The sequence below is a fragment of the Schistocerca piceifrons genome, chromosome 1 (genome assembly GCF_021461385.2).
Source record: "Schistocerca piceifrons isolate TAMUIC-IGC-003096 chromosome 1, iqSchPice1.1, whole genome shotgun sequence".
Lineage (NCBI taxonomy): Eukaryota > Metazoa > Arthropoda > Insecta > Orthoptera > Acrididae > Schistocerca > Schistocerca piceifrons.
Genome location: NC_060138.1, coordinates 1,154,676,876 through 1,154,700,605, shown reverse-complemented (window position 1 = coordinate 1,154,700,605; position 23,730 = coordinate 1,154,676,876). Strand labels below are relative to the sequence as shown.

The window sequence follows — 23,730 nt, the reverse complement described above, 5'->3', positions numbered from 1 at the left end:
TATTATATTCCACAAGGACCTTTATGGCAGTCAGACAACAAGCTGCGTGCCAACTTAGAATGCCGAGGAGTTCATTTTGCCCGGTGCGTCGATCGGGGTCCAAGGGATAATTGGGTTGCCACCAGTGCCTTCATCGTGGCCATAGAGGGTGACACATTACCCAAGAAGATCAAGGTGATGGTCTATCGCTGTGATGTCAAGCCATACATCCCTTCCCCAATGCAGTGCTTTAAGTGGTGGAAGTTAGTATATGTCTTCCCACTGTACTTCCAGAATCACATGTAGAGATTGTGGACGTACATCTCATCCCAATACTACATGTGCCCTGCCTCCCATCTGTGTCATCTCCAGAGAGCATCATTCCCCTTGCACACCAGACTGCAGGCTTTTACAGCAATAAAGGAAAATCATGGAATACAAGACCTTGGATCGTCTGATGTACACTGAGGGCAAGAGGAAATCTGAGCACCTACATCTGTGGCTGTGACATTGTATGCCACCGCTACGAGAGCAATTGTAGCCCCATCAGTTCCGTAAGTTCCAGTTGGCTCTGAGCCGGAAGACTACACCTGCTCCCGTGATGGTGGGGGGCACTTCGCCCCCTGTTGCTCCTGTGCCAACACCTCAGGAGCACTGTCCCCCAACTATCGGAGACACCAGTCCCCACTTCTCAGCTGGAGAAGCATAAGTTGTCTTCAGCTCCTTTCAGTCCTGGAGACTGAATAAGTGAAGCCCTCCCAGCCAGAGAAACCCAAGGATCAGCAAGAGAAATCCAGAAAGAAGACCCTCAAGACCAAGGGAATTGCAGTGGCACCCACACCACCACTGCCTACCAGCTCTGCGTCTGGGGATGAGGTGAAGATTCTGGTGTCTGCTGAGGACCTAGATCTCGTCAGACCCCCAGACACAATGGAATAGCCAATTCAGGAAATAGGTCAGTGGCAGCAGGTGACCTTGAGGCATAGACTACCTCATTGTTTTATGCCTTCCCAGTCTCGCTATCATGTCATCCTCCAGTGGAGTTGCGGCTGAGCTACGGCAACTGTTAAAGCTTTACACCTGCTTTCCGCATTGCCCTCCAGGAAACGTGGTTCCCGGTGATGCGGACCTTTGCCCTTTGTGGCTACAGGGGCTATTACAAGAACCGTAGCATCTATAATAGAGCGTCAGGTGGAGTTTGCATTTGTCCTGAACCCAGTATGTAGTGAACCTGTGCCTCTTCAAACTTCTCTGGAAGCTGTGGCTGTCAGGATATGGACGACACAGGAAATAACTGACTGCAACATATCTCTCCCTCCAGATGGTTTGGTACCCCTGAACACATTGGCTGCACTGATTGATAAACTCCCTAAACCACCCCTGCGACCGTGGATAAGAATAGGCCCAAGGTAGTCCACCTGTCATAAGAGGCGACTAAAAGGAGTTTCACACGTTAGGGCCTTTATGTGATGGTCCCCTGTAGGGTTTGACCTACATTCTTCAAAATTTTTCCAAAGAGCAAGCCAGTTGGGAAGGGTGCCTTACATGGTGCATCGTGTCCATCATGCATTGAGATCTTTAGCCCACTTTCTCTTTGTCACATTTCCGTCCCGCCCTTTGTCCACCGCTTGGATGAAGACACCTTCCTGGGTGTGCGTTCCACCATGCGCTATGCATTCTCGTTTTCTATGTTGACGATGACCATGGACTTCTTTGCACCTGGTATTCAGCACGGTAGCAAGTCCGTTGTTGTGGGGCCACCATGTACCTTGTTGGTTGTAGTCCCCTGACCACACAGGGATCACTCTGCTGATGCCTGCACCGTTAACTCCCCAAGTATGCCAAGGGGTACATGCTCATCCCCCTGGGGCATCGGGACTCCCGGCATTGGCCATCCTGCCAGGTGGCTTTGCTGTGGCTGGGTGGCACCCATTGGGAGGGCCCCTGATCAGAGTGGATGACACGTGATGAAGCATAGTACATCATCTCTTGCTGGTGGTCAAACACCAGCAGTCTCTAAGCGTTCATGGATCCAATTCAAAGCACAGAAGTACGACCCCAAATCATTCCCCTCCCTGGCCACACTATGGGAGGAACATCAGGCTGAGGATGGCAGCGGCTGTTATTTGTCCTGGTACCTTGTGTGTTAGAGAGCTGATGGGGAATCTTTCATGAAGATGAAGCCTCAGTTTTTTGTTGAGCATTTAGAGGACAAGTTCGGGGGAGGTGGAGGGCTTGTCCAAAATTCTGGGTCAGTCTTGATCAAAACAGCATCCTCTGCCCAGTCATGGGAGCGACTTGCTTGTGACAAGCTAGGGGAGGTTTCTGTAAACATCACACCCCAGAAGAGCTTAAATATGGTCCAGGGTATCATATTTAAGAGACCCTCTTTTGCAGTCAGACAATGAGCTGCGTGCAAATTTAGAGCGGCGAGGTGTAAAATTTCATCGGGCATGTCCACCGGGGTCCAAAGGATAATCAGGTTGCCACCGGTGCCTTCATCTTGGCCTTAGAGGGTGATACATTGCCCGAGAAGATAAAGATGATTATCTACCGGTGTGATGTAAAGCGCTGTATCCCTCCCCCAATGTGGTGCTTTAAGTGCTGGGAGTTCGGCCATATGTCTTCCCGCTGTACTTCCAGCGTCATATGCCGAGATTGCGGACGCCCATCACATCCCAATACTACATGTGCCCTGCCTCCCATCTGTGTCAGCTCCAGAGAGCATCATTCTCCTTGCACACCAGACTGCAGGCTTTTACAGCATGGAATACAAGACCTTGGATCGTCTTACGTACACTGAGGGCAAGAGGAAATCTGAGCACCTACATCTGTGGCTGTGACATTGTATGCCACCGCTACGAGAGCAGTTGTAGCCCCATCAGTTCCTCCCATCTGTGTCAACTGCGGAGAGCACCAGTCGCTTTGCTTGCTTGACTGCAGGATTCTCCAGAAAGAAAGGAAAATCATGGAATACAAGACCCTGGACTGACTGACCTACACTGAGGCTAAGAGAAAATTTGAACGCCTGCATCCTGTGTGTATGGCATCGTCTTATGCTGCCTTTGCATTTGTCCTGAACTCAGTATGTAGTGAACCTGTGCCCTTTCAAACCCCTCTTGAATTTTACTGATGACGCAGGAGGTAACTGTCTGCAATGTATATCTTCCTCCAGCTGGTGTAGTATCCCTGAATGTATTAACTGCTCTGATTGATCAACTCCCTAAACCTTTGCTACTTTTGGGAGATTTTAATGCCCATAACACCTTGTGGGGTAGCACCGTGCTTACTGACTGAGGCAGAGATGTCGAAACTTTACTGTCTCAGTTCAACCTCCGCCTCGTGAATACTGGGGCCACCAAATATTTCAGTGTGGCTTGAGGTAGTTTATCAATTTGCAGCCCAGGACTTCTCCCATCTATCCACTGGAGAACGCATGACGACCTGTGTCATGTCACTGCCCCGGTGTCAGGCCCATGGACGTCTGCCCAAATGGGATTTAAACAACGCGCACTGGGAAACTTTCACCACTGCTGTCACTGTTGAATCTCCCCAATACGACAACATCGATGTGATGGTTGAGCAGGTGACTACAACAATTGTTTGTGGCAGAAAACATGATCCCTCACTATTTAGGGTGCCCCCTGCGAAAGACAGTCCTTTGGTGGTCGTCGGAAGTTGCTGAAGCAATTAAGGAGCGTCGGCGAGCTCTAAAATGGCATAAGTGGCACCATTCCCTGGAGCACCTCAGAGCCTTTAAATGGCTCCGTGCTCATGTTCGCCAGCTTATCAGACAGAAGCAGGAGTGTTAGGAGAGATAAGTCCTGACCATTGGGTGCCATATGTCACCTTTCCAAGTCTGTGCAAAGATCAAATGTTTTCCAGCCTCGCCAACGTTCTTTGTAAGCTGCTGGAACATATGGTGTGTCTGCGGTTGGATTGGGTCCTGGACTCTCACAGCCTGCTGGCTCAATGTCAGGACGGCTTACACCAAAGTCCCTCTACCACTGATAACCTTATGTCCCTAGAGTCTGCCATCCGAACAGCCTTTTCCAGCTGCCAACACCTGGTTGCCGTCTTCTTTGATTTACGAAAACCGTACATCACGACCTGGCGACATCATATCCTTGCCACATTGTGTGAGTGGGGTCTCTGGGGCCCACTCCTGATTCTTATCCAAAACTTCCTGTTGCTTCATACTTTCCATGTCCAAGTTGATGCCTCCCATGGTTCCTCACATTTTTAGGAGAACGGCGTTCCGCAGAGTTCCCTATTGAGTGTATCTCTATTTTTAGTGGCCACCAATGGCCTAGCAGCAGCTGTCGGGCCATTGATCTCCCCCTTCTCTGTATGAGGATGACTTCTGCATTTCATATTGCTTCTCCAGTACTGGTGTTGCTGAAGGGGCACCAACAGGGAGCCATTCACAAGGTGCAGTCATGGGCTCTAGCCCACGGCTTAAAGTTTTCAGCTGTGAAGTTCTGTGTCATGCACTCCTGTTGGTGTCGCACCGTTCATCCGGAACCTGAACTTTATCTTAATGACGGTCCACTCACTGCAGTGGAGACGTATCGGTTCTTAGGACTGGTTTTCGACACCCGATTGACTTGGCTACCTCACCTTCATCAGCTTAAGCAGGAGTGCTGGCAGCACCTCAATGCTGTCTGCTGCCTGAGCAACACCAATTGAGTGCAGATCGCTCTACACTGCTGCAGCTCTACACAGCCCTTGTTCCATCCCACCTTGACAATGGGAGTCTGGTTTATGGTTCAGCAGTGCCCTCAGCATTCCGTTTCCTTGACCCAGTGCACTACTGTGGCATTCGCCTAGCGACAAGAGCTTTTAGAACGAGTCTCGCGATGAGTGTCTTGGTGGAGGCTGGAGTCGCTCCATTGCGGATCCGACGTGCACAACTGCTCACCAGTTACGTTGCACACATTCGTAGTTCTCCTGAGCATCCGAATTACAGTCTTCTTTCCCCATCCACGGCAGTTCATCTCCCGCATTGGTGGCCCAGGTCAGGGCTTACAATTGACATTCAGGTTCAATCCCTTCTATCTGAACTGGAGTCCTTGCCTTTACCACATATACTCCAGGTCCATTCACATACACCTCCTGTACATCTAAGCTGCGGCTGCGCTTGGTCCTTTCACATGGTGCAAAGGACTTGGGACTCGGTTCACGCTGCGGCTCTTGGCTGTCACTTCCTCTCGATTCTTGACATGTACCGAGGCCATGGTTTACACCAATGGCTCAATGGCTGATGGTCAATGTCTGCTTCGTGTGTCCATGGAGATCATATTGAACAGCATTCCTTGCCCGATGGCTGCAGTGTTTTCACTGCAGAGCTGGTGGCTGTCTCGTGCTCCTGAGCACATCTGTTCATGCCTTGGGAGTTTTCTTCTGTTTATTGATTCCTTGAGCAGGCCACAAGCTATCGACCAGTGCTACACTCGTCATCCTTTGGTAGCGACCATCCAGGAGTCCATCTATGCTCTGGAACGGTCCAGTTGTTCAGTGGTGTTTGTGGGGCTCTATCCCAGGCAACGAACTTACTGACAGGCTGCCAGACAGGCTACACAGAAACCGCTTATGGAGATCGGCATCCCAATAACTGACCTGTGTTTGTTTTTACGCCGCCAGGCTTTTTGGCTTTGGGAGACAGAATGGCATAGTCTTAGTACAGCACAACAAACTGCGTGCCATTAAAGAGACTATGAATGTGTGGCAGTCCTCCAAGTGGCCTCTTGCAGGGGCTCCGTGGTTCTCTGCTGGCTTTGCATTGGCCATGCTTGGGCAACCCACGGCTACCTCCTATGCCAAGAAGACCTGCCTTAGTGTCGATGTTGTTGACAGTGGCCCATATTCTGGGGCACTGTTCCACTTCGAATACCCTGTGACGAAATCTTTGGTTACCGGACTTGTTGCCACTAATTTTATCTGAGAATGCCTCATCGGCTGATTTAGTTTTACATTTTATTTGTGAGAGTGGGCTTTATCATTTGATGTTATAGCGCACGTCCTTTGTCCCACTGTTCCTCCACCCTAGTGCTTTTAGGGTGGATGTTTTAATGTGTTGCAGTGAGGCTGGCTTCTCCATTTTATTCTCATGGTCAGCCAGCCATGGTAATCTGTTTTGTCATTTTAATATCTTCTACCTGTTTCTTGCGTTTGTTTTCTTGTCCCCTTTTGTCCATTGAAGTGTGTCTTGCCCTTGTCATTCTTGTGGTTTTTCCTTTCTCTCCATTTTGTAATGCCAGTCTCTTGTGTTTTAATCTCATCCTTGCGGCATTGTTGTATTCAGAACTAGGGACTGATGACCTAGTAATTTGATCCCTTCCCCCCCCCCCCCTCTCCACCCCCCCCCCTTTTAATGCAACCAACCAACCAACCTGTTCACCTGGGTTTCATTGGGAGAGGTATTTGAAAATTCTTCTTCCAAGAATAATTTAACTACTTTCCTGTAAAATGGAAATGTCGTGTGGCTAGGGCCTCCCGTCGGGTAGACCGTTCGCCTGGTGCAGGTCTTTCGATTTGACGCCACTTCGGCGACCTGCGTGTCGATGGGGATGAAATGATGATGATTAGGACAACACAACACCCAGTCCCTGAGCGGAGAAAATTTCCGACCCAGCCGGGAATCGAACCCGGGCCCTTAGGATTGACAGTCTGTCACGCTGACCACTCAGCTACCGGGGCGGACTACTTTCCTGTGAACTGACTACTGTTAGATAGTAGTCCTGAAATCTGATACTTCACAAAGTAATCTTTCTTTAAACAGCATCTGGCAGCATTTTTAATAGTGACTTTGAATGGGTATACTCACATATACTTGGACGAACACGTTAATGTGTCAAATACACAGTCTAGACTACGTCCTTTCCTTCAATGGTCTGCAGAAATAAATAGCAGTGAAATCTTGTAGACCTTTAGGTAGTGTAGCGCACAGTTTGTCTTTACACTGTGGATTCGTCTTTCATTAACTAGCAATTTAGAAAACTTCTAGTATTAGCCCTCATGCTTGGTTAATACAAAAACTTTGTTGGTCAACCAAGTTTCCATATACGTATCTCCCGGCTGTCACTTTACAGATCATTTCTCCAGTAAAGTGTACCTTTAAAAATTAAACAGAGGTCACTTTCTTGCTTGGGCCAATTATTATTTTTCAAAGAGCATATGACATGTTTTAAATAAGGATCTGTATCTTATTTGTTCACAATAGCTAATACTGGTGTCTTTATTTACACCCACTAATTCAGATTTCAAGAAATGATATTGTAAATCTGCAGGTAATCATAGTGCATCTGATGACATTACTACCCTCCTCATAACCTGTCTCAAATTCCCATAGGGATAATACCCATCTTTGCAGTTTTTGGTGCAACACTTAAACTATAGTTATCTGTCCTACTGATAGATATCTTAATCTCTTGAATCACTATATCACAGTTAATGCCTCACCACCTCTCTGGTGGTGCAATTTAGTTTGTGCTTCCCCAAAATTTGGTTGGCAATTGCAATACTTTTGGTAGTTCCCTTTATCATTATCAAAATCCCCTTGAGATGTTGCATAGAATTCTGTAGTACAAAACATCTGGCATCTTAATACTTCTGTTTTAGGATGAAGTAATAGTTAGACATTTCTTTGCTTTGCTTAATGTCAAACTCACGCTCCTGGTCGCCCCATTGGCACTCGGCATGTATTATCTTCAGTGAGGAATAATGTACAGGGTGTCCCATTTATCTTGACCACCCTAAATAACTGTTTGTCCAGATGTGAATTACAAAATGTTAAAAGCTAATGTTCTTTAGCCATCAGGGGGACATCAATCAGCATGATTGCCTTCATTGTAGCTTTGTTTTTTACAAAGACATGAACAGTGGTATGGCTTTTTTAAATGGCACCTTGTATTTTTTATTCGGTACAGTGAAAACTCGATTAACCATCGTCTTCGGGACCGTGGTCGTGACGATTCAGCGAATAGACGGATAACAAACACTGTATTCCTCCAAAACATAACCTCAATCAATTATTTTATGTATAGACACGTATCACTCACAGTAATATTTCGGAGCGAAAACAAATTAAACACAATTGTAATAGCAAATAAAACTATTTATTACATGATAAAAACATCTGTACAGTAGCTACAACAGTTGCGAAATACGTAATGTACAGTACTATTTCACCTGTAAGTTTACAGTACTGTATTGTACTGTACTGTACTGTACTGTAAACTTACAGGTGAAATAGTTTATCTAACTTGGAAATAGTCAGCCAATTTCTTCTGCCTTTTTGATGTTAGAGCTTTCACTGCAGCAATATTTCGTATTTTTTGGAGCAGTAGTGCCTGCGTTGCATTAGCCTCTTATTGGCTTTCAAACCATTCTATACACTTGGACAGCATTGTTTCGGCCTCTGAATGGCTAATAGTTTGCTTTTCTTCATGGTTTGAACACTCGTGTTCATGAGCCCCTTCTTCTTCTTCTTCTTCTTCTTCTTCTTCGGTGGCACTTACGCTGGCAACAATTTCGTCATCACTCAAAATTTGAAAACCCCGTCCACTTTGTCAAACTCTAACCACTCTGATACTTCTGACCTCAAATTTGTGCTGATTTGTAAATTATTGCACAAATTGACCATCTCGTCAACTGTCACACACTCAGGTTCCTCAAATTCTTCGCCTCTAGGTTGAGGCCAAAGTTTATTCCAGCCGTTCTTGAGATTTGACACTGACAAATCACTCCATGCACTGGCAACATTGAAAATGGCATCTTTAATACTGTAAGACCTCCAACTGTTTTACAGATGTTGATTCATCAGATGGGAGCAAACTTTCGATAAATATTTTTCTATAACGACGTTTCATGTTTTCGAGGATTCCCTGATGCATGGGCTGTATAAGTGAAGTTGTTAGCTGGAAGGAAGAGACATGTTATGTTGCCGTCATAACTTCTCATTTCAGAAGTAGGGTGTGTTGGGGCATTGTCTAATAGCAATAGTGCTTTCTGTGGCAACTTTTTTCAGCCAAATGTGCTCTAACTTGAGGTACAAATTGTTTGTGAAACCAGTCAGAAAAAATTGATTGATCCATCCAAGCACTCTTCTGGGCGTAGTATTGTGCAGGGAGAGCATTCAAATTCTTGAATGCACGAGGTTTTCTTGATTTCCCAATCACAAGTAGGGGAGTCTGATTGCTGGTCGCATTTGCTCAAACCATAGCAGTGATGCGATCTTTTTGTACTTTGAAACCTGGAGCAGCTTTTTCAGAGAGTGATGCTAATGTCTTTTGTGGTAAAGCCTTCCAATGAAGCCCAGTTTCATCACAATTGTAAACTTGCTCCCTAACAAGATCCAATTCAACCATTTTTTTCTTTAAATTGTTCCCGGAACTCAGCAATTACAGAGCTATCCGCACGGAGTTTTTCTCCACTGATATCAAGTTGGCGAATGCCATGACGAAATTTAAACTTGTCGAGCCATCCAATACTTTCTTTAAAAGACGAGTCACCATCAAGTTTGTTGTTTATTTCAACCGCCTTGGCCATTATTATAGGCCCTGAAAGTGGAAGCCCCTGACTTGCTTGTATAAACCATTGGTACATTGCAGTGTCCAATTCATCATATTTAGCAGGTTTCATTGTCTTTCTTGTTTGCACATCTCCATCCATGCTCTGCATTGTTGACGCATGTTGTTCTATTTTATCAGCATCACGTTTTATATCGTTAATTGTTGTTCTTCCAATACCATAAATCAGCACTAAACTTGTCGCAGTTTCGCCATTCCTTAAGCGTTTTATAGTTTCTAGTTTTTGATTAAGTCCTAAAACAACACGTTTACGTTTTTCAGACATTTTATCAAGTCACTGTATCACACACACCTGCACTAAATACGGCAGTGTAAAATATTAGTCACTAAAGCTTATTCAAGTGGAAAACACATAACACGGCTCAACCCGCTAGATACACTGCGACAATTAGTCTTCTCGCCACAACTGGAAACCGATCCAGAGGTGATTGTTGACTCAAGTGAGACAAAGGCAAGAAAAGGGCAGATATGTTAGCACGTCAACTGAAGGTCATATTTTATGTACCATTCTACGGCAGGTGGGTGCATTCACTTCCCACTAAAATAGACAAAATAAACAAAGCGAACGCGTCACCTTAGAGCTTTCTGTGATTACAGTATTATTATGCTGTTACAGCAATGACGGTTAACAGAAAATGACAGTTTAAAGAGTGATGGTAAATAGTTTTTACTGTAATTCATTTCCTTTCCTAAAGACTTATTAAAAATGTATCACAGTGTATCAATCAGTAAAACACATTATTAATTACTTAACACAGCATTGACTTTGAGCCTGGGATCACATACTCGTCCACTTGCTGGAGTTGTCAGAAAACAAATGAAAAGCAAGTAAAAACATAACACAAAATTGACTTTGACTCTCCTGTACCAATTGTCCTGGAGTAGAAAGTTCAAAGGTGCTCAAAGTGGTGACCCTGGACACTAATACGCCGGTGCACTCGTTGAACGAAAGAATTATTTACTGCTTTCAGTGTTGCCTGCTGAAGAGAATTAAAAGCAAACATGATACTTTCCTGCATGTTCTCTGGAGTTGCTGGAATATTGCTATAGACAACGTCTTTAATGTTTCCAAAAAAGAAAAAGTCCACAGGATTTAAATTAGGAGACCTAGCAGGTCAAGTAACTATTCCTCCTCGACCAATCCATCTGGCAGGATACCTTCAGTTCAGAACATGATGTGCATGCAAGGCATTCTGTGCTGGACATGCATTTCATCCAGAAGAGGAGAAAGAATTCATCAGAGGAAGTCAGCTTACGCTGTGCTGTTTATAGACTACCATTAATGAAATAAGGGCCAATAATTGTAGTACCAAGCATCCCACACCAGATGTTAACTCTCCATTGATGCTGATGTTCCACCTGTCTAAGCCACCGTGGGTTGTAGCTGGACCAATAATGCATGTTCTTTGTATTTACCTTGTTTGAGAAGGAACATTTATTGGTAAATATAATATTGGAAAAGTAGTTCGGGTTTGCGAGGATTTGCTACTGTGCCCACTGACAGAACTGTACACGATTCTGGAAATCATTTCCATGCAGTTCTTGATGTAGGTGTAAATGCTAAGGATGGAACTGGTGATGTGTAAGAATACGATGTAAACTTGGTTTAGAAATGCCAATCTCGTGTTCAAGCTGTTGTGTGCTCATATGTGGACTCATAGCTACGGAAGCGAGAACAGTAACTTCGGCAGTTTCGTCTGTGCGAGTGCGACGAGGATTGCGTTGTTGTGGGTTGGAACTTTGTTTCCTGAAGCGTCACAAGAAGGCGAGAAAATACCTCTCAGGAAGGTGGGTTCTTGTCAGTATATCGCTCTCTGTACAGTTCCGCTGCCTGCGTAGCATTTCACCTACCTTCAACAGCAGCAACAATAAAAGAAACGTCATGTCGATGCAGTTTGTTCTAAGGACAGCCTTTACTGTGTGCCTACTCTATGCAACAGTATTTAAAGGACTAAACTACTGTACTAAATGTACCCATACATAAGAAAACAGTATTGCGATTACTGTTCTGCTAACTTCCATTCCCTATAGATGAGTAGCTTTTCTACCTTCTCTTCTTTGGTGTACATTCTACTCACACAACTCTGCAACTGATGATGTTTGACGGAATGACAGGTGCGCATTCTACTCATGTTTATGTTTGTCCCTGTCAATGTCAGCACGTGGATGTGTTTCATTACCCCGAATACCTGCACTAAGCACTGGGAGCGTCATCATTAATGTTGCATTATGTAATTAATAACATTGTGTTTCAGCGAATGGTACATTGTGGTACATTTTTGAATAGGCCTTCAGGAGAGGAAATGAATTACCGAATAAAATATGCAGGGTGCCATTTAAAAATTTGTACTGCTGTTCATATTTCTGTAAAAACAAAGCTACAATGAAGGCAATCATGTCGATTTATGTCCCCATCATGGCCAGAGAGCATTAGCTTGAAACATATTGTAATTTGCATCTGGACACACAGTTATTTAGGGTGGTCAAGATAAATGAGATGCACTGTGTATGGATGAAGTGTACTGAGTCCAGGGAGTGTACTCCAAAAGAGGATTTGCTCAATTTCACTGTGATCCTCTTTGGTAAAAATTTTCGTAATACCTCTCCTGATACATCCATACGTTCAGACTAAGCTCCTGAGATGAGAGCACGATATCAAGCGTAACAATGTTTTCTGTAATAGACTTAGGCCTAAGGCTTGGTCTACAGCTCTCTTAAACACACCAACTAATAACATTTAAACCAAATGGTAAAACCATTTATTAGGACTGTCTCTATTTAAAAAGTGCTGTAATGGGTCTACAACTGGTCTGTAAGGGCTTGCCAATAACAGAAGTCAGATTTGTACAAGTTACGCATTTGTTACCGTTTGGTTTTCAGCAATAGCTTAAATAGTAACCAGTACCTCTTTTCATTTCAAACTTCGGTTAGGGGAATGGGTGCTGAGTAAGAGAATTGCATCTCCACATAGATATTTTACTGGTAGCAGAGGATGGTTAAAAGGATTTCATGGTCTGAAGAATACATTGGTTCAGTGTCTTGCTGATCTCTCTTGACCTGCTGCCTCCTTTAAAGCAAGAGGTACCTCCTTTAAAGCAAGAGGTGCAGGATAGTTTAATGAAAAATAGCTTGCTTTTTTAGTCTTGGCTTGCATTTTTAGTCCTGTGTATCCCAGGGTGTTTCGAAAACATTTTCTTATAAGGATTTGCAGTATTTCTTCCTTCTCATTTCCGGTTAATATTTCACCAGTGTGAATGTCTTCAAAATTTTATTTTCAACCTCCCAGTCATAACTTTTTTGTCAGTATGACTCATCCAAAAACTGCACGTTATCAATACTTGCACAGACCATTAACTGGTTTTCTACTGGATCTTCACTCCAGATCCTTCACTCCAGGGGGAGGAGGCAGTTCTTGGTGCTCAGTTCATATTTGAAAAAGACATATAGGATAAGAAGTTTTTGGTTTATCCCAGACCAGTAGACATTTCTATAAAAGCCATTCAAACATCTGTCATACTGTAGCTATGTTCCAGTATAGCAAGCAAATTTGAATGACAAACTGGAGCTGGTGGCTAGGTATATGGTACAAATAGAATTCCTTCTGCAAAAGATTTTAATTGGGCTCAGTGCTCAGCTAATAGCACCATTTTAATGTGGACCTTTTGGATTTTATCCGCAAAAATTGTCACCCTTAAGTAAGTCAGGACTGGAGCAAGACTGACAGTTCAAATTTGGGCCACTGGCGTGTTGGTCCTTGGTGCAAGATTTTTAACAGTTTGAAAAAAAAATTGGTTTATTTAGCTTTTATTTGCAAAGAAGTTTTCTGTGAGCTTTTTAGCTGCACCATTTCTATATTTTATACTTCGACCATTTGGTTCAAAGTTTGTAAGAAGATAAACAAAACAGTGTAATTAATGGTTGTCCTGTTTGGTGAAAGATTTATGCATTGCCGTGATATAAGCAGCAACATAGTGAGTTTAGAAAACAAAAGACCTACACTGGATCAGTCATTGCCAGTCAATAAAAATCTAAATTGGTTGCCAAGCTATGGTGGTCTTCTGTCAAAATTATGGCAAAGTAAAAGTTGGGAAGTAGAATGAAAACTGCTCCAATCATCTGCCAAAAATGGCGAATGTTTTGAGTGTTCTTTTATATTTTAAATTAACTCATTGTGATCTATGGCTCGGGATTGTCTGCAAACCCCTGGACTTGTTAGATATTCTTCTTTTCTGTAGAATAACTTAATTTTTACTAAACTCCAATCATTTGAGGCTTTTTTGCACCTTTAAATACAACACACAAAAGGTGGCAAGTATCTTGTTACAGGAAACCTTCTTTGCCACCTTCAACTGCTTTGCCAATGAAGACTTAAACTACATCTTCAACTCTCTAGGAACGTCACGGAGACCAGGCGGAATACCTCATGCAAATAATACACAAAACAGGACCTCTCTTCTAATAAATCTTCGTACAAAATAATTAAAACTTTACATTCTGAACGATTACTGTGGACAACAAAATGCATGTAATTCTACTAATAAAGCTTGTTCATTTATATTCAAAATTGGTAAGAGATTTCACTTCCCCTTAATGAAATTATTGCCAAATTTTGACTTCAAAATGTCTAGAAAATCTTCTTCCCTGACAATGTCCTGGGTAGAGATAAGGATATAAAATAAGGGAACTAACTTTTTAACTGATCTGGCTGCTTCAAAGACATTTAATTCAAAACCTCTTGACATGCTTGTGCTTTGAGTTGTCCCTACTTCCCCATTGCAGGGAGCTTGGATGCAAGGTGTTGACACACATACATCTTCCAATTTATAAAGTACCTTATCCTGTCTCTAAAATCCAGATTATTAGCCAGCCTTAGTAAACAAGGCTGGAGAGCATATATGTAATAGCTAAGTTTTCCTGGGAGGATAAAATTTCTTGAAGTTGATTTGTTCATGGGAGTTATGGGGGACACACTAAATCAATTTTATTTCTTGGTGCAGGGAGGGGGCTCTTGATAATTTCTCTGAGGGAACCATTTCTCACCCAAACCCTTCTACATGCATGGTGCAGGGTGTAATTTGTGTGCTTCTAGAGAGATTAATCTGCAGTTAGAAGTATCAGAGACTGGGGTGGATTTGTAATAAGAAGTATGCCGGAGTGGGATGCATGCATGCTAAACTTTAATGAAATATTGTTAAATGACAAGGTTGTCATTTTGAAGGGTTTCCTATTATTACACGCTCTGGCAAAACATTGGAACGAAGAAATGTTGAAGTATGGCCATTCTGCCATAGAACCAACTGAACCACTGAATTTTACAAACAGCAGATGTGAAAGCCTGAATAATTTCATGAAATGCAAAATTATTCAGTAGAATTATTTCAAAAATTGAGTTTCAGATTATTAATGAATTCACTAATTTATCTTAACCTTTGCCATTGCTCGTGTAGGGATTGTGAGGACAAGATTAATCACAGTACACACAGATGCATTTAAACAATGGTTTTTCTCACATTCCATATGTGAATGGAACAGTAAAAAGCCCTAATAATGGCTGCACAGCAATGCATTTCAGTGGTTAGCAGAGCATAGATGTAGATGTTCACAAGTCATTACCAGTAAAATTGTTTTCATTGTTGGAAACAAACTTTGTTTTGTATGTTGTGTGTTGGTCCAATAACTTTTTTCTTTCTTGTTTGCAGACAAATATGATCAATCCTGATATAAGGAAAGATCTGGCCAAAGTAGCAGATGTTTTCGATATCGAGGATATTGGTGACAAAGTGAGCTTTTGTCGTTGTTGGCGAAGCAAAAAGGTATTTCATTACTTTTCCAGATTACTTGTCATGGAGTATATGTTGGATTACTTACCTTGAAAGTAATTACTATCCAAAATGTTGTTCTTCATTGCAACTGAAAATTGAATGACATGCACAATGAAATTGTTTCTACATTTGAATGTAGAGGTTCTGCTATTGTCGCTCTGGTTAGTAATGTATTTTATCCCAGGAGAATAAGGCTCTATGGACATTTTGTTCACTGTGGATAAGTTGGGTTTTCTTGACATAGCTTGATACTTCCTCTCCTTACTTGAGAAGAAAGGTTGTATGGAGGGAGTGGAAAATAGAAGGGAAAGTAAAATATTTAGCTTTGGAGCAGGCATTGAGGAAATCCATACTCTTACTCTCAAATGTAAGGAAGGCAAGCAGAGTAAAGGTGTTGAAAACCAAAGATGTGTTCATGTAAGCAGGTTGTAGAAGACTTTCAGAATATCAGGAAGAATTTCCAAAAACTTGGGATGAAGCAATTGACTATTTGATACAAGCAAAAGTTTCTTCTGAATCACATAATTCCAATATTAAATGGAGTTGATTCTATTTTGACTTTTGTAACAGATTTTTTTTTAAATAGGAGTAAGAATTTTTGAGTAATTTATTTCCTTCTGCTTATTTATATCTGCACAGGTAATCCACATGTCGTTGGATTTACACTTTATGGGGCAAAAAATTTAAACTAATAACCACAAGTATTTTTATGGTTTATTAATTATGTCAATGATAAATTTGTCTTGGGTGATTTTTAATTTTTCAAGTGAGAGTTACTTTGCAGGAAACACCATTGAAGCCTTTGTGAATTAACACATTTTTTGGGAATCGCAAGAAGAGTAGTCATGGTTTTAGTGATTCCTGTAATATTTGAATGTTTCTATGGTTGCATGCATTCTTCTTTCCTTTTAGTTCTGTGTAGAAATTCATGTTAAGATCTAATGAATGGTGTGAATCTGTGTTTTCATTTCTAATTTTCTTTCCAGTGTAATTGTTAGGGAGCAGTATTGTCTCAACCTGGCATGCAAAGGACACTGGCTATATATTATGGCACTATTAACTTGCTAAATGTTATCAGACAATTGAATAGTTTCCATCCCACTTGCCTGAAAGAATACTTAAGTATGATGATTGGACTTGTTCTTCATTCCCCAAAAACGGACAGTCTTGTATTTCAGAGGTCTCTACTAACTTTTTGAGAGTGAAGTGTTAAGTAGTGCTGAGAAATTAACCAATATTTTGGTAGGTCACTGGTTTTGCTGCATTTATAACTTGTCATATTTCCCCAGTGGAGAAATGCTTTGTAAATGTGAAGTGTCCATTCAGTGTTCAAAGAAAGACTATATTATAATTCCTGCAAATCAGTAGTGTTACACAGCAGATTTGTATAAACAATTTTCTGGAAGAAGGTTCTTCTGGAAGAAATCTGAAGGTTTACAGCTGTACTCAATATATGCAGTGAGAGATAAACCACTCTATAGATATTAAAATTTTGTTCACATAAACAGTTAGCTTACTGGCATTGGCTTCATTGTTTAAATTAACTCTGGTCTTTGTGCTCCCTTAAATGCATAGTGATCAGGCAACTGTAAATAAGTTACATCTGAATTCAAGTGGTCTGTTGCAATTCTAGTTCACCCATTCTGGGCAAAACTGATCTTCAGTTTCTGAGGAGCAAAGATGTTCAGTAATTTGTAGCTGAACCAGTGTTATAGTTGTCATTGTCATACTGAATCAGTTTTTATGTTGTTATAATCGTTTTTGGGTGACTTGTAGTTCGAAAAATATTGACAGATCCACCCAAACCTTCACTATTAAATTTCTTCCATACTGTATTTGCGCAGAGAAGCACCTATGGGCTTCAGTACGATGGTATTACCATTGACAGCACAAACTGTCAACAAATGTGATGTGCTGGTTGTTGTTTTGTTCAGATGTACTAGAAAAAAGATGCTTAGTGCATTAACAGTGAGAGTAATGATTTTTGGGAAAATAATGAAACAATATCTCGAAATAATATCTCGAAATAATGTCACAGTTTCAGGGGAGACAGAACATGTTCCCAAGATTAAGTCCATCAGCTTCAAATCTATTAACCTAACTTACAACAAGGATTATGAACAGATTTACCATAAAGTTTTATGAATTTTCTGATGTACTTTGTACATATGTCTCCTTGTAATTTTATGTTCATTTCTAAAAATAGTTGATTTTATTCGTGAAATAAGAGAAACCCCTAGTGAATAATTAGTATTATTCAGGATGTAATACGAGATGGTGTTTAAAGCCAGAAAGGTGAAGAAACAAGAGACTGGGAGGTGGTAGTTCAGTAGAATTTCTTAAACCTGGTGCAAATTGATGCAAATAAAACCTCCAAAATTATGTACAGAATGTGTCAGACAGAAACATTCTGAAACTGTAGTAGTGCTGTAAGTGTTCCACTTCACATGGGGGACACACATTCAAAAAATAAAAGTTAATGGCCCCGTCTCATTGTACTTGGCACATTCACTAAAATTTCCAGTACCTAAATTTATAGAAACAGTGTACAATTTTAATGAAGCAAAGATAAAAATTTGATTTTAGAGGTGGATTTAGTGTAATGAACCATTTTGCTGCTGTGAATAAAATTGTAGGACAGAACAGTTAATAGTATGAAGTTATATTTCACTTGGAATAAATAGATTTGAGTTTTGGACTCTGTTTCAACTGAATTGATGCTGGCAGTCCTGGAGGAACAAGGTGGTGATTCAACCTATGGTAGTATGTTGAAAGTATGTCCATCATGTTACAAATTCCATAAGACTGATGGGTAGCAGAAATTCAGAATTGATAGGAATTGGAGAAGAAAATGCAGAACTTTTCTCACCAGGCCTAGAAAATGTTCACAACTTTCCAAAAATGTGAAAATAAATGATTCGTGTTGATGGAACATACCTACCACCTTTAACTAATGACATGGTGCTGTTTTCTGAGTGGAAAATCTTAATACAACTGTTTGGAAAAGAGCCTGAAAGTCATATGTAAAAAGACAAAAATAACATTTGTCAAATGAAAATTGTAACATTGATAGTGAATTTGTTGAAGATGTGGCAGCTAAAAGAAATAAATGTAACTGTGAAAAATAAGGAATGCTTACAGTAAATTTTCAGTGAATAGACCTTTTGTTACCAACTTGGTCTTGCTGTGGCACATGGACATTCAATGTGGCAACTATTTTGGGTTGCACACAGAGCATTGGAGAGATGTGTTGGGAATTATTACAAGAAACGTGTGGACATAGAGATCAGGAAGGGGAAGATAAGTCTATAATGTAAATGAAATGTAGATTGGTGGAACATCTATCTAGCTGAATAGATGCTAGATGTACTGAGGAAGTTTTGTTGGCTTTGCCATGAATGAATGGTGAACTTCACTAATTGGAACTTCTGCATAATATTCATAATCCCATCAGTTTCACTAACAGCAGGATAATTTTCACCCTCCAGTTCATATGAATGTCTTCTTCTGAAAAAATCTGTTTTTGTCAGAAACATGACCCTGTCACAAGCCAGTAACAGTTCCTTGCTTCCTGAGTTTGACAGTGTTCATAACCCTTACTATCTGAATTTCACTGTGTTTTTACATGCATATGAACATTGGAAGGTTGCTTGTGAGCCAGCATTATACTACTCATGTCAATTAACAATGGCTCAGTTTGAGACACCAGAATAATTTTTTGAATAAAAGTATCAAAGTGCTGCTGCCTGTAAGCTTTAGACAGTGGTATTACTATCTAAACAATTATGCTTTCAACCTATGGAAGTAAGACATGTTTTAATGACAGCCAAGTTAAAAGGAAAGAATGTAGGACATGTCTTGAAGACTTTCATTTGAAGCAAATTAGCATCAGTATACAGACCATTGTCTGAAGGTGTGTAAGGTGGTACAGCAGAAGCATTCACTCTTGTTTAGTGCAAAGTCTTGGGTAATAATTTGTGATCCACTGGGCATTGTTGATTAAAGAGATTGTCAAAGTTTATGCAAACCCCACTTCAGTGCTCACCTTGGTATGAACAGCTGGGAAAATTTGCTTTCATTGGTCAAATGTGAAGCAAGTAATTAACAATACATGTAACTATCTCTCATTTCTAAGAATTGGAGTGGAAGTGCTGGCCTTTCGTCAGGTGCAGTAGCTTTTCAGTAGTTAGTGCCCTGCATTTCAGTTTTTCCCTCATTTGCTGCAAGTAACTGTCAAAAATCTTCAGTGAATGCATGTATAAAGTTTTGAAACAAGGTTAAGGGAGGCTAGAGTTGGATTTCACACCTGCACAGAAATGCACATGCACTTATTTTTCTTTCCCTATGCCATTTTGCTTGCTATAATCATTCTCAGAATATTCATTGCAGAAAGTATCCTATCTAAATACCACTGTTCTACATCATGACTATACTTAGTGTTATATTGAATGAAACCTCTGCTGACAACATAAGTTCAAAAGAAATATGTTGCATTTGGAGAGTTACTGTTTTTATATGCTCATCTCTTATTGCCTTACATAACCTAAAGTGTAAATGTGTCTTAACAGGTACAAGCCAGAAGTTGTGAACACTAGTGAATTGTCTAATTGCTCATTCACTTTTGTTCACTTCTTATGAAGCTGTAAATGAAGCTTTTGGGGTTAGTGTCAAAAGGTAGTGAATGTCCTACACTCCACTTTGTTACCACAATTTATATTGGAAAGGACTAAACAGAGGCAATACTGTGTGTGTGTGTGTGTGTGTGTGTGTGTGTGTGTGTGTACTTTACATATTTCTTACGGGGAAACTGCCAGAACAGTCATTAAAATAATTGCTTTTACTGCTTGCCAAACACTGTTGAGCTTAGCATAAAATCCATTTAGCCACATTTCCTTTTCATCTATATATGTATGTCAATTTCTTGTATAGTAATTTTGTTTATTTTTATACAGTCAGGTCTGCTGTGTCAGTCTAGAAGTTCTTATTAAAAATGTTTTCTTCCTATTTTCTTTGCTTTATGTGTCATGTTCACATTGATTTACTTTGTGAAATAACTTGTTTTGAATATCTTGTGTGTTGTCTGCTGTTTTGTAATTGACTGTGTTGATACCTGCTGTATGTGTAGGAATTTGTGAAAAATATTAAATACAAATTACATGCAAAATTGGTAGAAAACTTAAACTATTCGACTATGAAACAGCAGAAGTTGTCATGTGAAGTCTCTCCCTGAAAGTCACTTTAACATTTAGATAAATTGCCAATTCTCATATGGAAAACTTCGTTGTTGCCTAATGGGTGGACTTACACTGTGGCATTCTTAAGTTACTATGAAGTCTGTTGTGAAAAAATGTTTACTTATCGTATGAAAATTCAGTGTGTTTGTAAGTCTGCAAAACTTTTGGCATTGGTTTCTTCCCTAAGATTGTAACAACCTTCATTAAGAATACATGGCAGCAGATGATAGGTGTGTACCAGGATGGAGCAATGTTGTTCATTACATCAGTGAACATTCCTGTTCCACCCTGAAGATTTCTCGTAAGAGCAGTTTATAAAGAAAATGTGAGGAAAGAACATAGCAACAGTTGACTATTTAGGGAAACACTGAAGAAATGTGTACTGGACAGTAACTGAAGGACTCACAATTTCCGTACACAGAAAGCTTTCAGCTCAAAATTTTGAATCCTAAATTTTGGAGAAAATCACCATGTTTCAACATGAAAAAGTCAGATTTGGTTTTTAATATGATGGAGCTAATGAATGCATTTGAACTGCCAAGATTTTTCAGGAATCGATGGTTGCTGATCAGAACTCTGAGAAACTTCAGTGTTTTATGTGCATTAAGTCAAGAATGAGTGGCGTTTGGTGGAATTGTTTAATGAAATGAGACAAAATGCTTTCAAACTCCTAAGTGGAAAAGGCAGAGGAATATCAATGTTGAAAGTGGTTCCATGTGCCTTGCAAATTTGACAAAATATATCAAAAATAGTAATCATTTTAAAGAGTGGCAGGAGAGGATATTGAAGAAAGATAGGAAATGGTTAAAGGAATAATACATGAGACAGCTGAAACAGTACTGGGCAGAAAGAAGCAATTGAGAACCCAGAGCTGGTTTGATAAAGACTGTAGGAGGAAGATAGAAGAAAGAAATGGTGCAAGAAAAGGAATGCTGCGGAGAACTAGAGGTACTGTAGAAGAATACCACTCGAAGAGAAGGGAAGCAGATAAGGAATGTAGGAGGAAAGAGAATTTGAAAAACGGTGGACTGATGAGTTAGGAGAGAGATATTCTGCTCAAGAAACAAGGAAAATCTATGAGGGTTAAAGATACAAGGAAAGGATTCCAACCCAGAGCCGTTTTCTGTAAAGAGAATAAGGGAAATCTGATTAGAGGAAAAGATCAGATTTAGACACATGGTTGGAGTATTTTAATGAACTACTGAACAGACACTGAAGATGAAGGTGGGGTTGATGCCGGTACGGCAGAAGAGACTGAGCAGAAAGCAAATGGAGATGAGGAGCACCAGGGATCAGTGGCAGAATCCGCAAGAAGTTGGTTAGTACCAAGACACTTAAAAACAATAAAGCTCTGGGAGAAGACAGTTGTTGTTGTTGTTGTTGTTGTTGTTGTTGTTGTTGTTGTTGTCTTCAGTCCTGAGACTGGTTTGATGCAGCTCTCCATGCTAATCCATCCTGTGCAAGCTCCTTCATCTCCCAGTACCTACTGTAACCTACATCCTTCTGAATCTGCTTAGTGTATTCATCTCTTGGTCTTCCTCTAAGATTTTTGCCCTCCATACTGCCGTCCAATGCTAAATTTGTGATCCCTTGATGCCTCAGGACATGTCCTACCAACTGATCCCTTCTTCTAGTCACGTTGTGCCACAAACTTTTCTTCTCTCCAATCCTGTTCAATACCTCCTCATTAGTTACGTGATCTACCCACCTAATCTTGAGCATTCTTCTGTAGCACCACATTTCAAAAGCTTCTATTCTCTTCTTGTCCAAACTATTTATTGTTCATGTTTCACTTGCATACATGGCTACACTCCATACAAATACTTTCAGAAAAGATTTCCTGACACTTAAATCTATACTCAATGTTAACAAATTTCTCTTCTTCAGAAACGCTTTACTTGCCATTGCCAGTCTACATTTTATATCCTCTCTACTTCGACCATCGTCAGTTATTTTGCTCCACAAATAGCAAAACTCATTCACTACTGTAAGTGTCACATTTCCCAGTCTAATTCCCTCAGCATCACCCGACTTGATTCGACTACATTCCATTATCCTCGTTTTGCTTTTGTTGATGTTCATCTTATATCCTCCTTTCAAGACACTGTCCATTCCGTTCAACTGCTCTTCCAAGTCCTTTGCTGTCTCTGATAGAATTACAATGTCATCGGCGAACCTCAGTTTTTATTTCTTCTCCCTGGATTTTAATACCTATTCCAAATTTTTCTTTTGTTTCCTTTATTGCTTGCTCAATATACAGATTGAATAACATCGGGGAGAGGCTACAACCCTGTCTCACTCCCTTCCCAACCACTGCTTCCCTTTCATGTCCCTCTACTCTTATAACTGCCATCTGGTTTCTGTACAAATTGTAAATAACCTTTCGCTCCCTGTATTTTACCCCTGCCACCTTTAGAATTTGAAAGAGAGTATTCCAGTCAACATTGTCAAAAGCTTTCTCTAAGTCTACAAATGCTAGAAACGTAGGTTTGCCTTTCCTTAATCTTCCTTGTAAGATAACTCGTAAGGTCAGTATTGCCTCACGTGTTCCAACATTTCTACGGAATTCAAACTGATCTTCCCCGAGGTCTGCTTCTACCAGTTTTTTCATTCGTCTGTAAAGAATTGGTGTTAGTATTTTGCAGCTGTGGCTTATTAAACTGACTGTTCGGTAATTTTCACATCTGTCAACACCTGCTTTCTTTGGGATTGGAATTGTTATATTCTTCTTGAAGTCTGAGGGTATTTCGCCTGTCTCGTACATCTTGCTCACCAGATGGTAGAGTTTTGTCAGGACTGGCTCTCCCAAGGCCGTCAGTAGTTCTAATGGAATGTTGTCTACTCCTGTGGCCTTGTTTCGACTCAGGTCTTTCAGTGCTCTGTCAAACTCTTCACGCAGTATCGTATCTCCCATTTCATCTTCTTCTAACTGGTTTTCCATCTGAGCTCTTGATATTCATGCAAGTGGTTCTCATTTCTCCAAAGGTCTCTAATTTTCCTGTAGGCTGTATCTATCTTACCCCTAGTGAGATAAGCCTCTGCATCCTTAAATTTGTCCTGCTTAGCCATTTTGCACTTCCTATTGATCTCATTTTTGAGTCGTTT

General features: G+C 40.8%; 1 protein-coding gene across 3 annotated transcripts in view; it reads left to right on the top strand.

The window, feature by feature from the left end:
• Positions 1-23,730, top strand: part of LOC124781173 (CDGSH iron-sulfur domain-containing protein 2 homolog) — an 83,240-nt gene that overhangs the window by 14,945 nt on the left and 44,565 nt on the right. For all 3 annotated transcript variants that reach the window (XM_047253838.1, XM_047253839.1, XM_047253836.1), the window contains exon 3: positions 15,269-15,382. In XM_047253838.1, the coding sequence (XP_047109794.1) occupies positions 15,269-15,382 (114 nt within the window). The remainder of the gene's footprint in view (positions 1-15,268; positions 15,383-23,730) is intronic.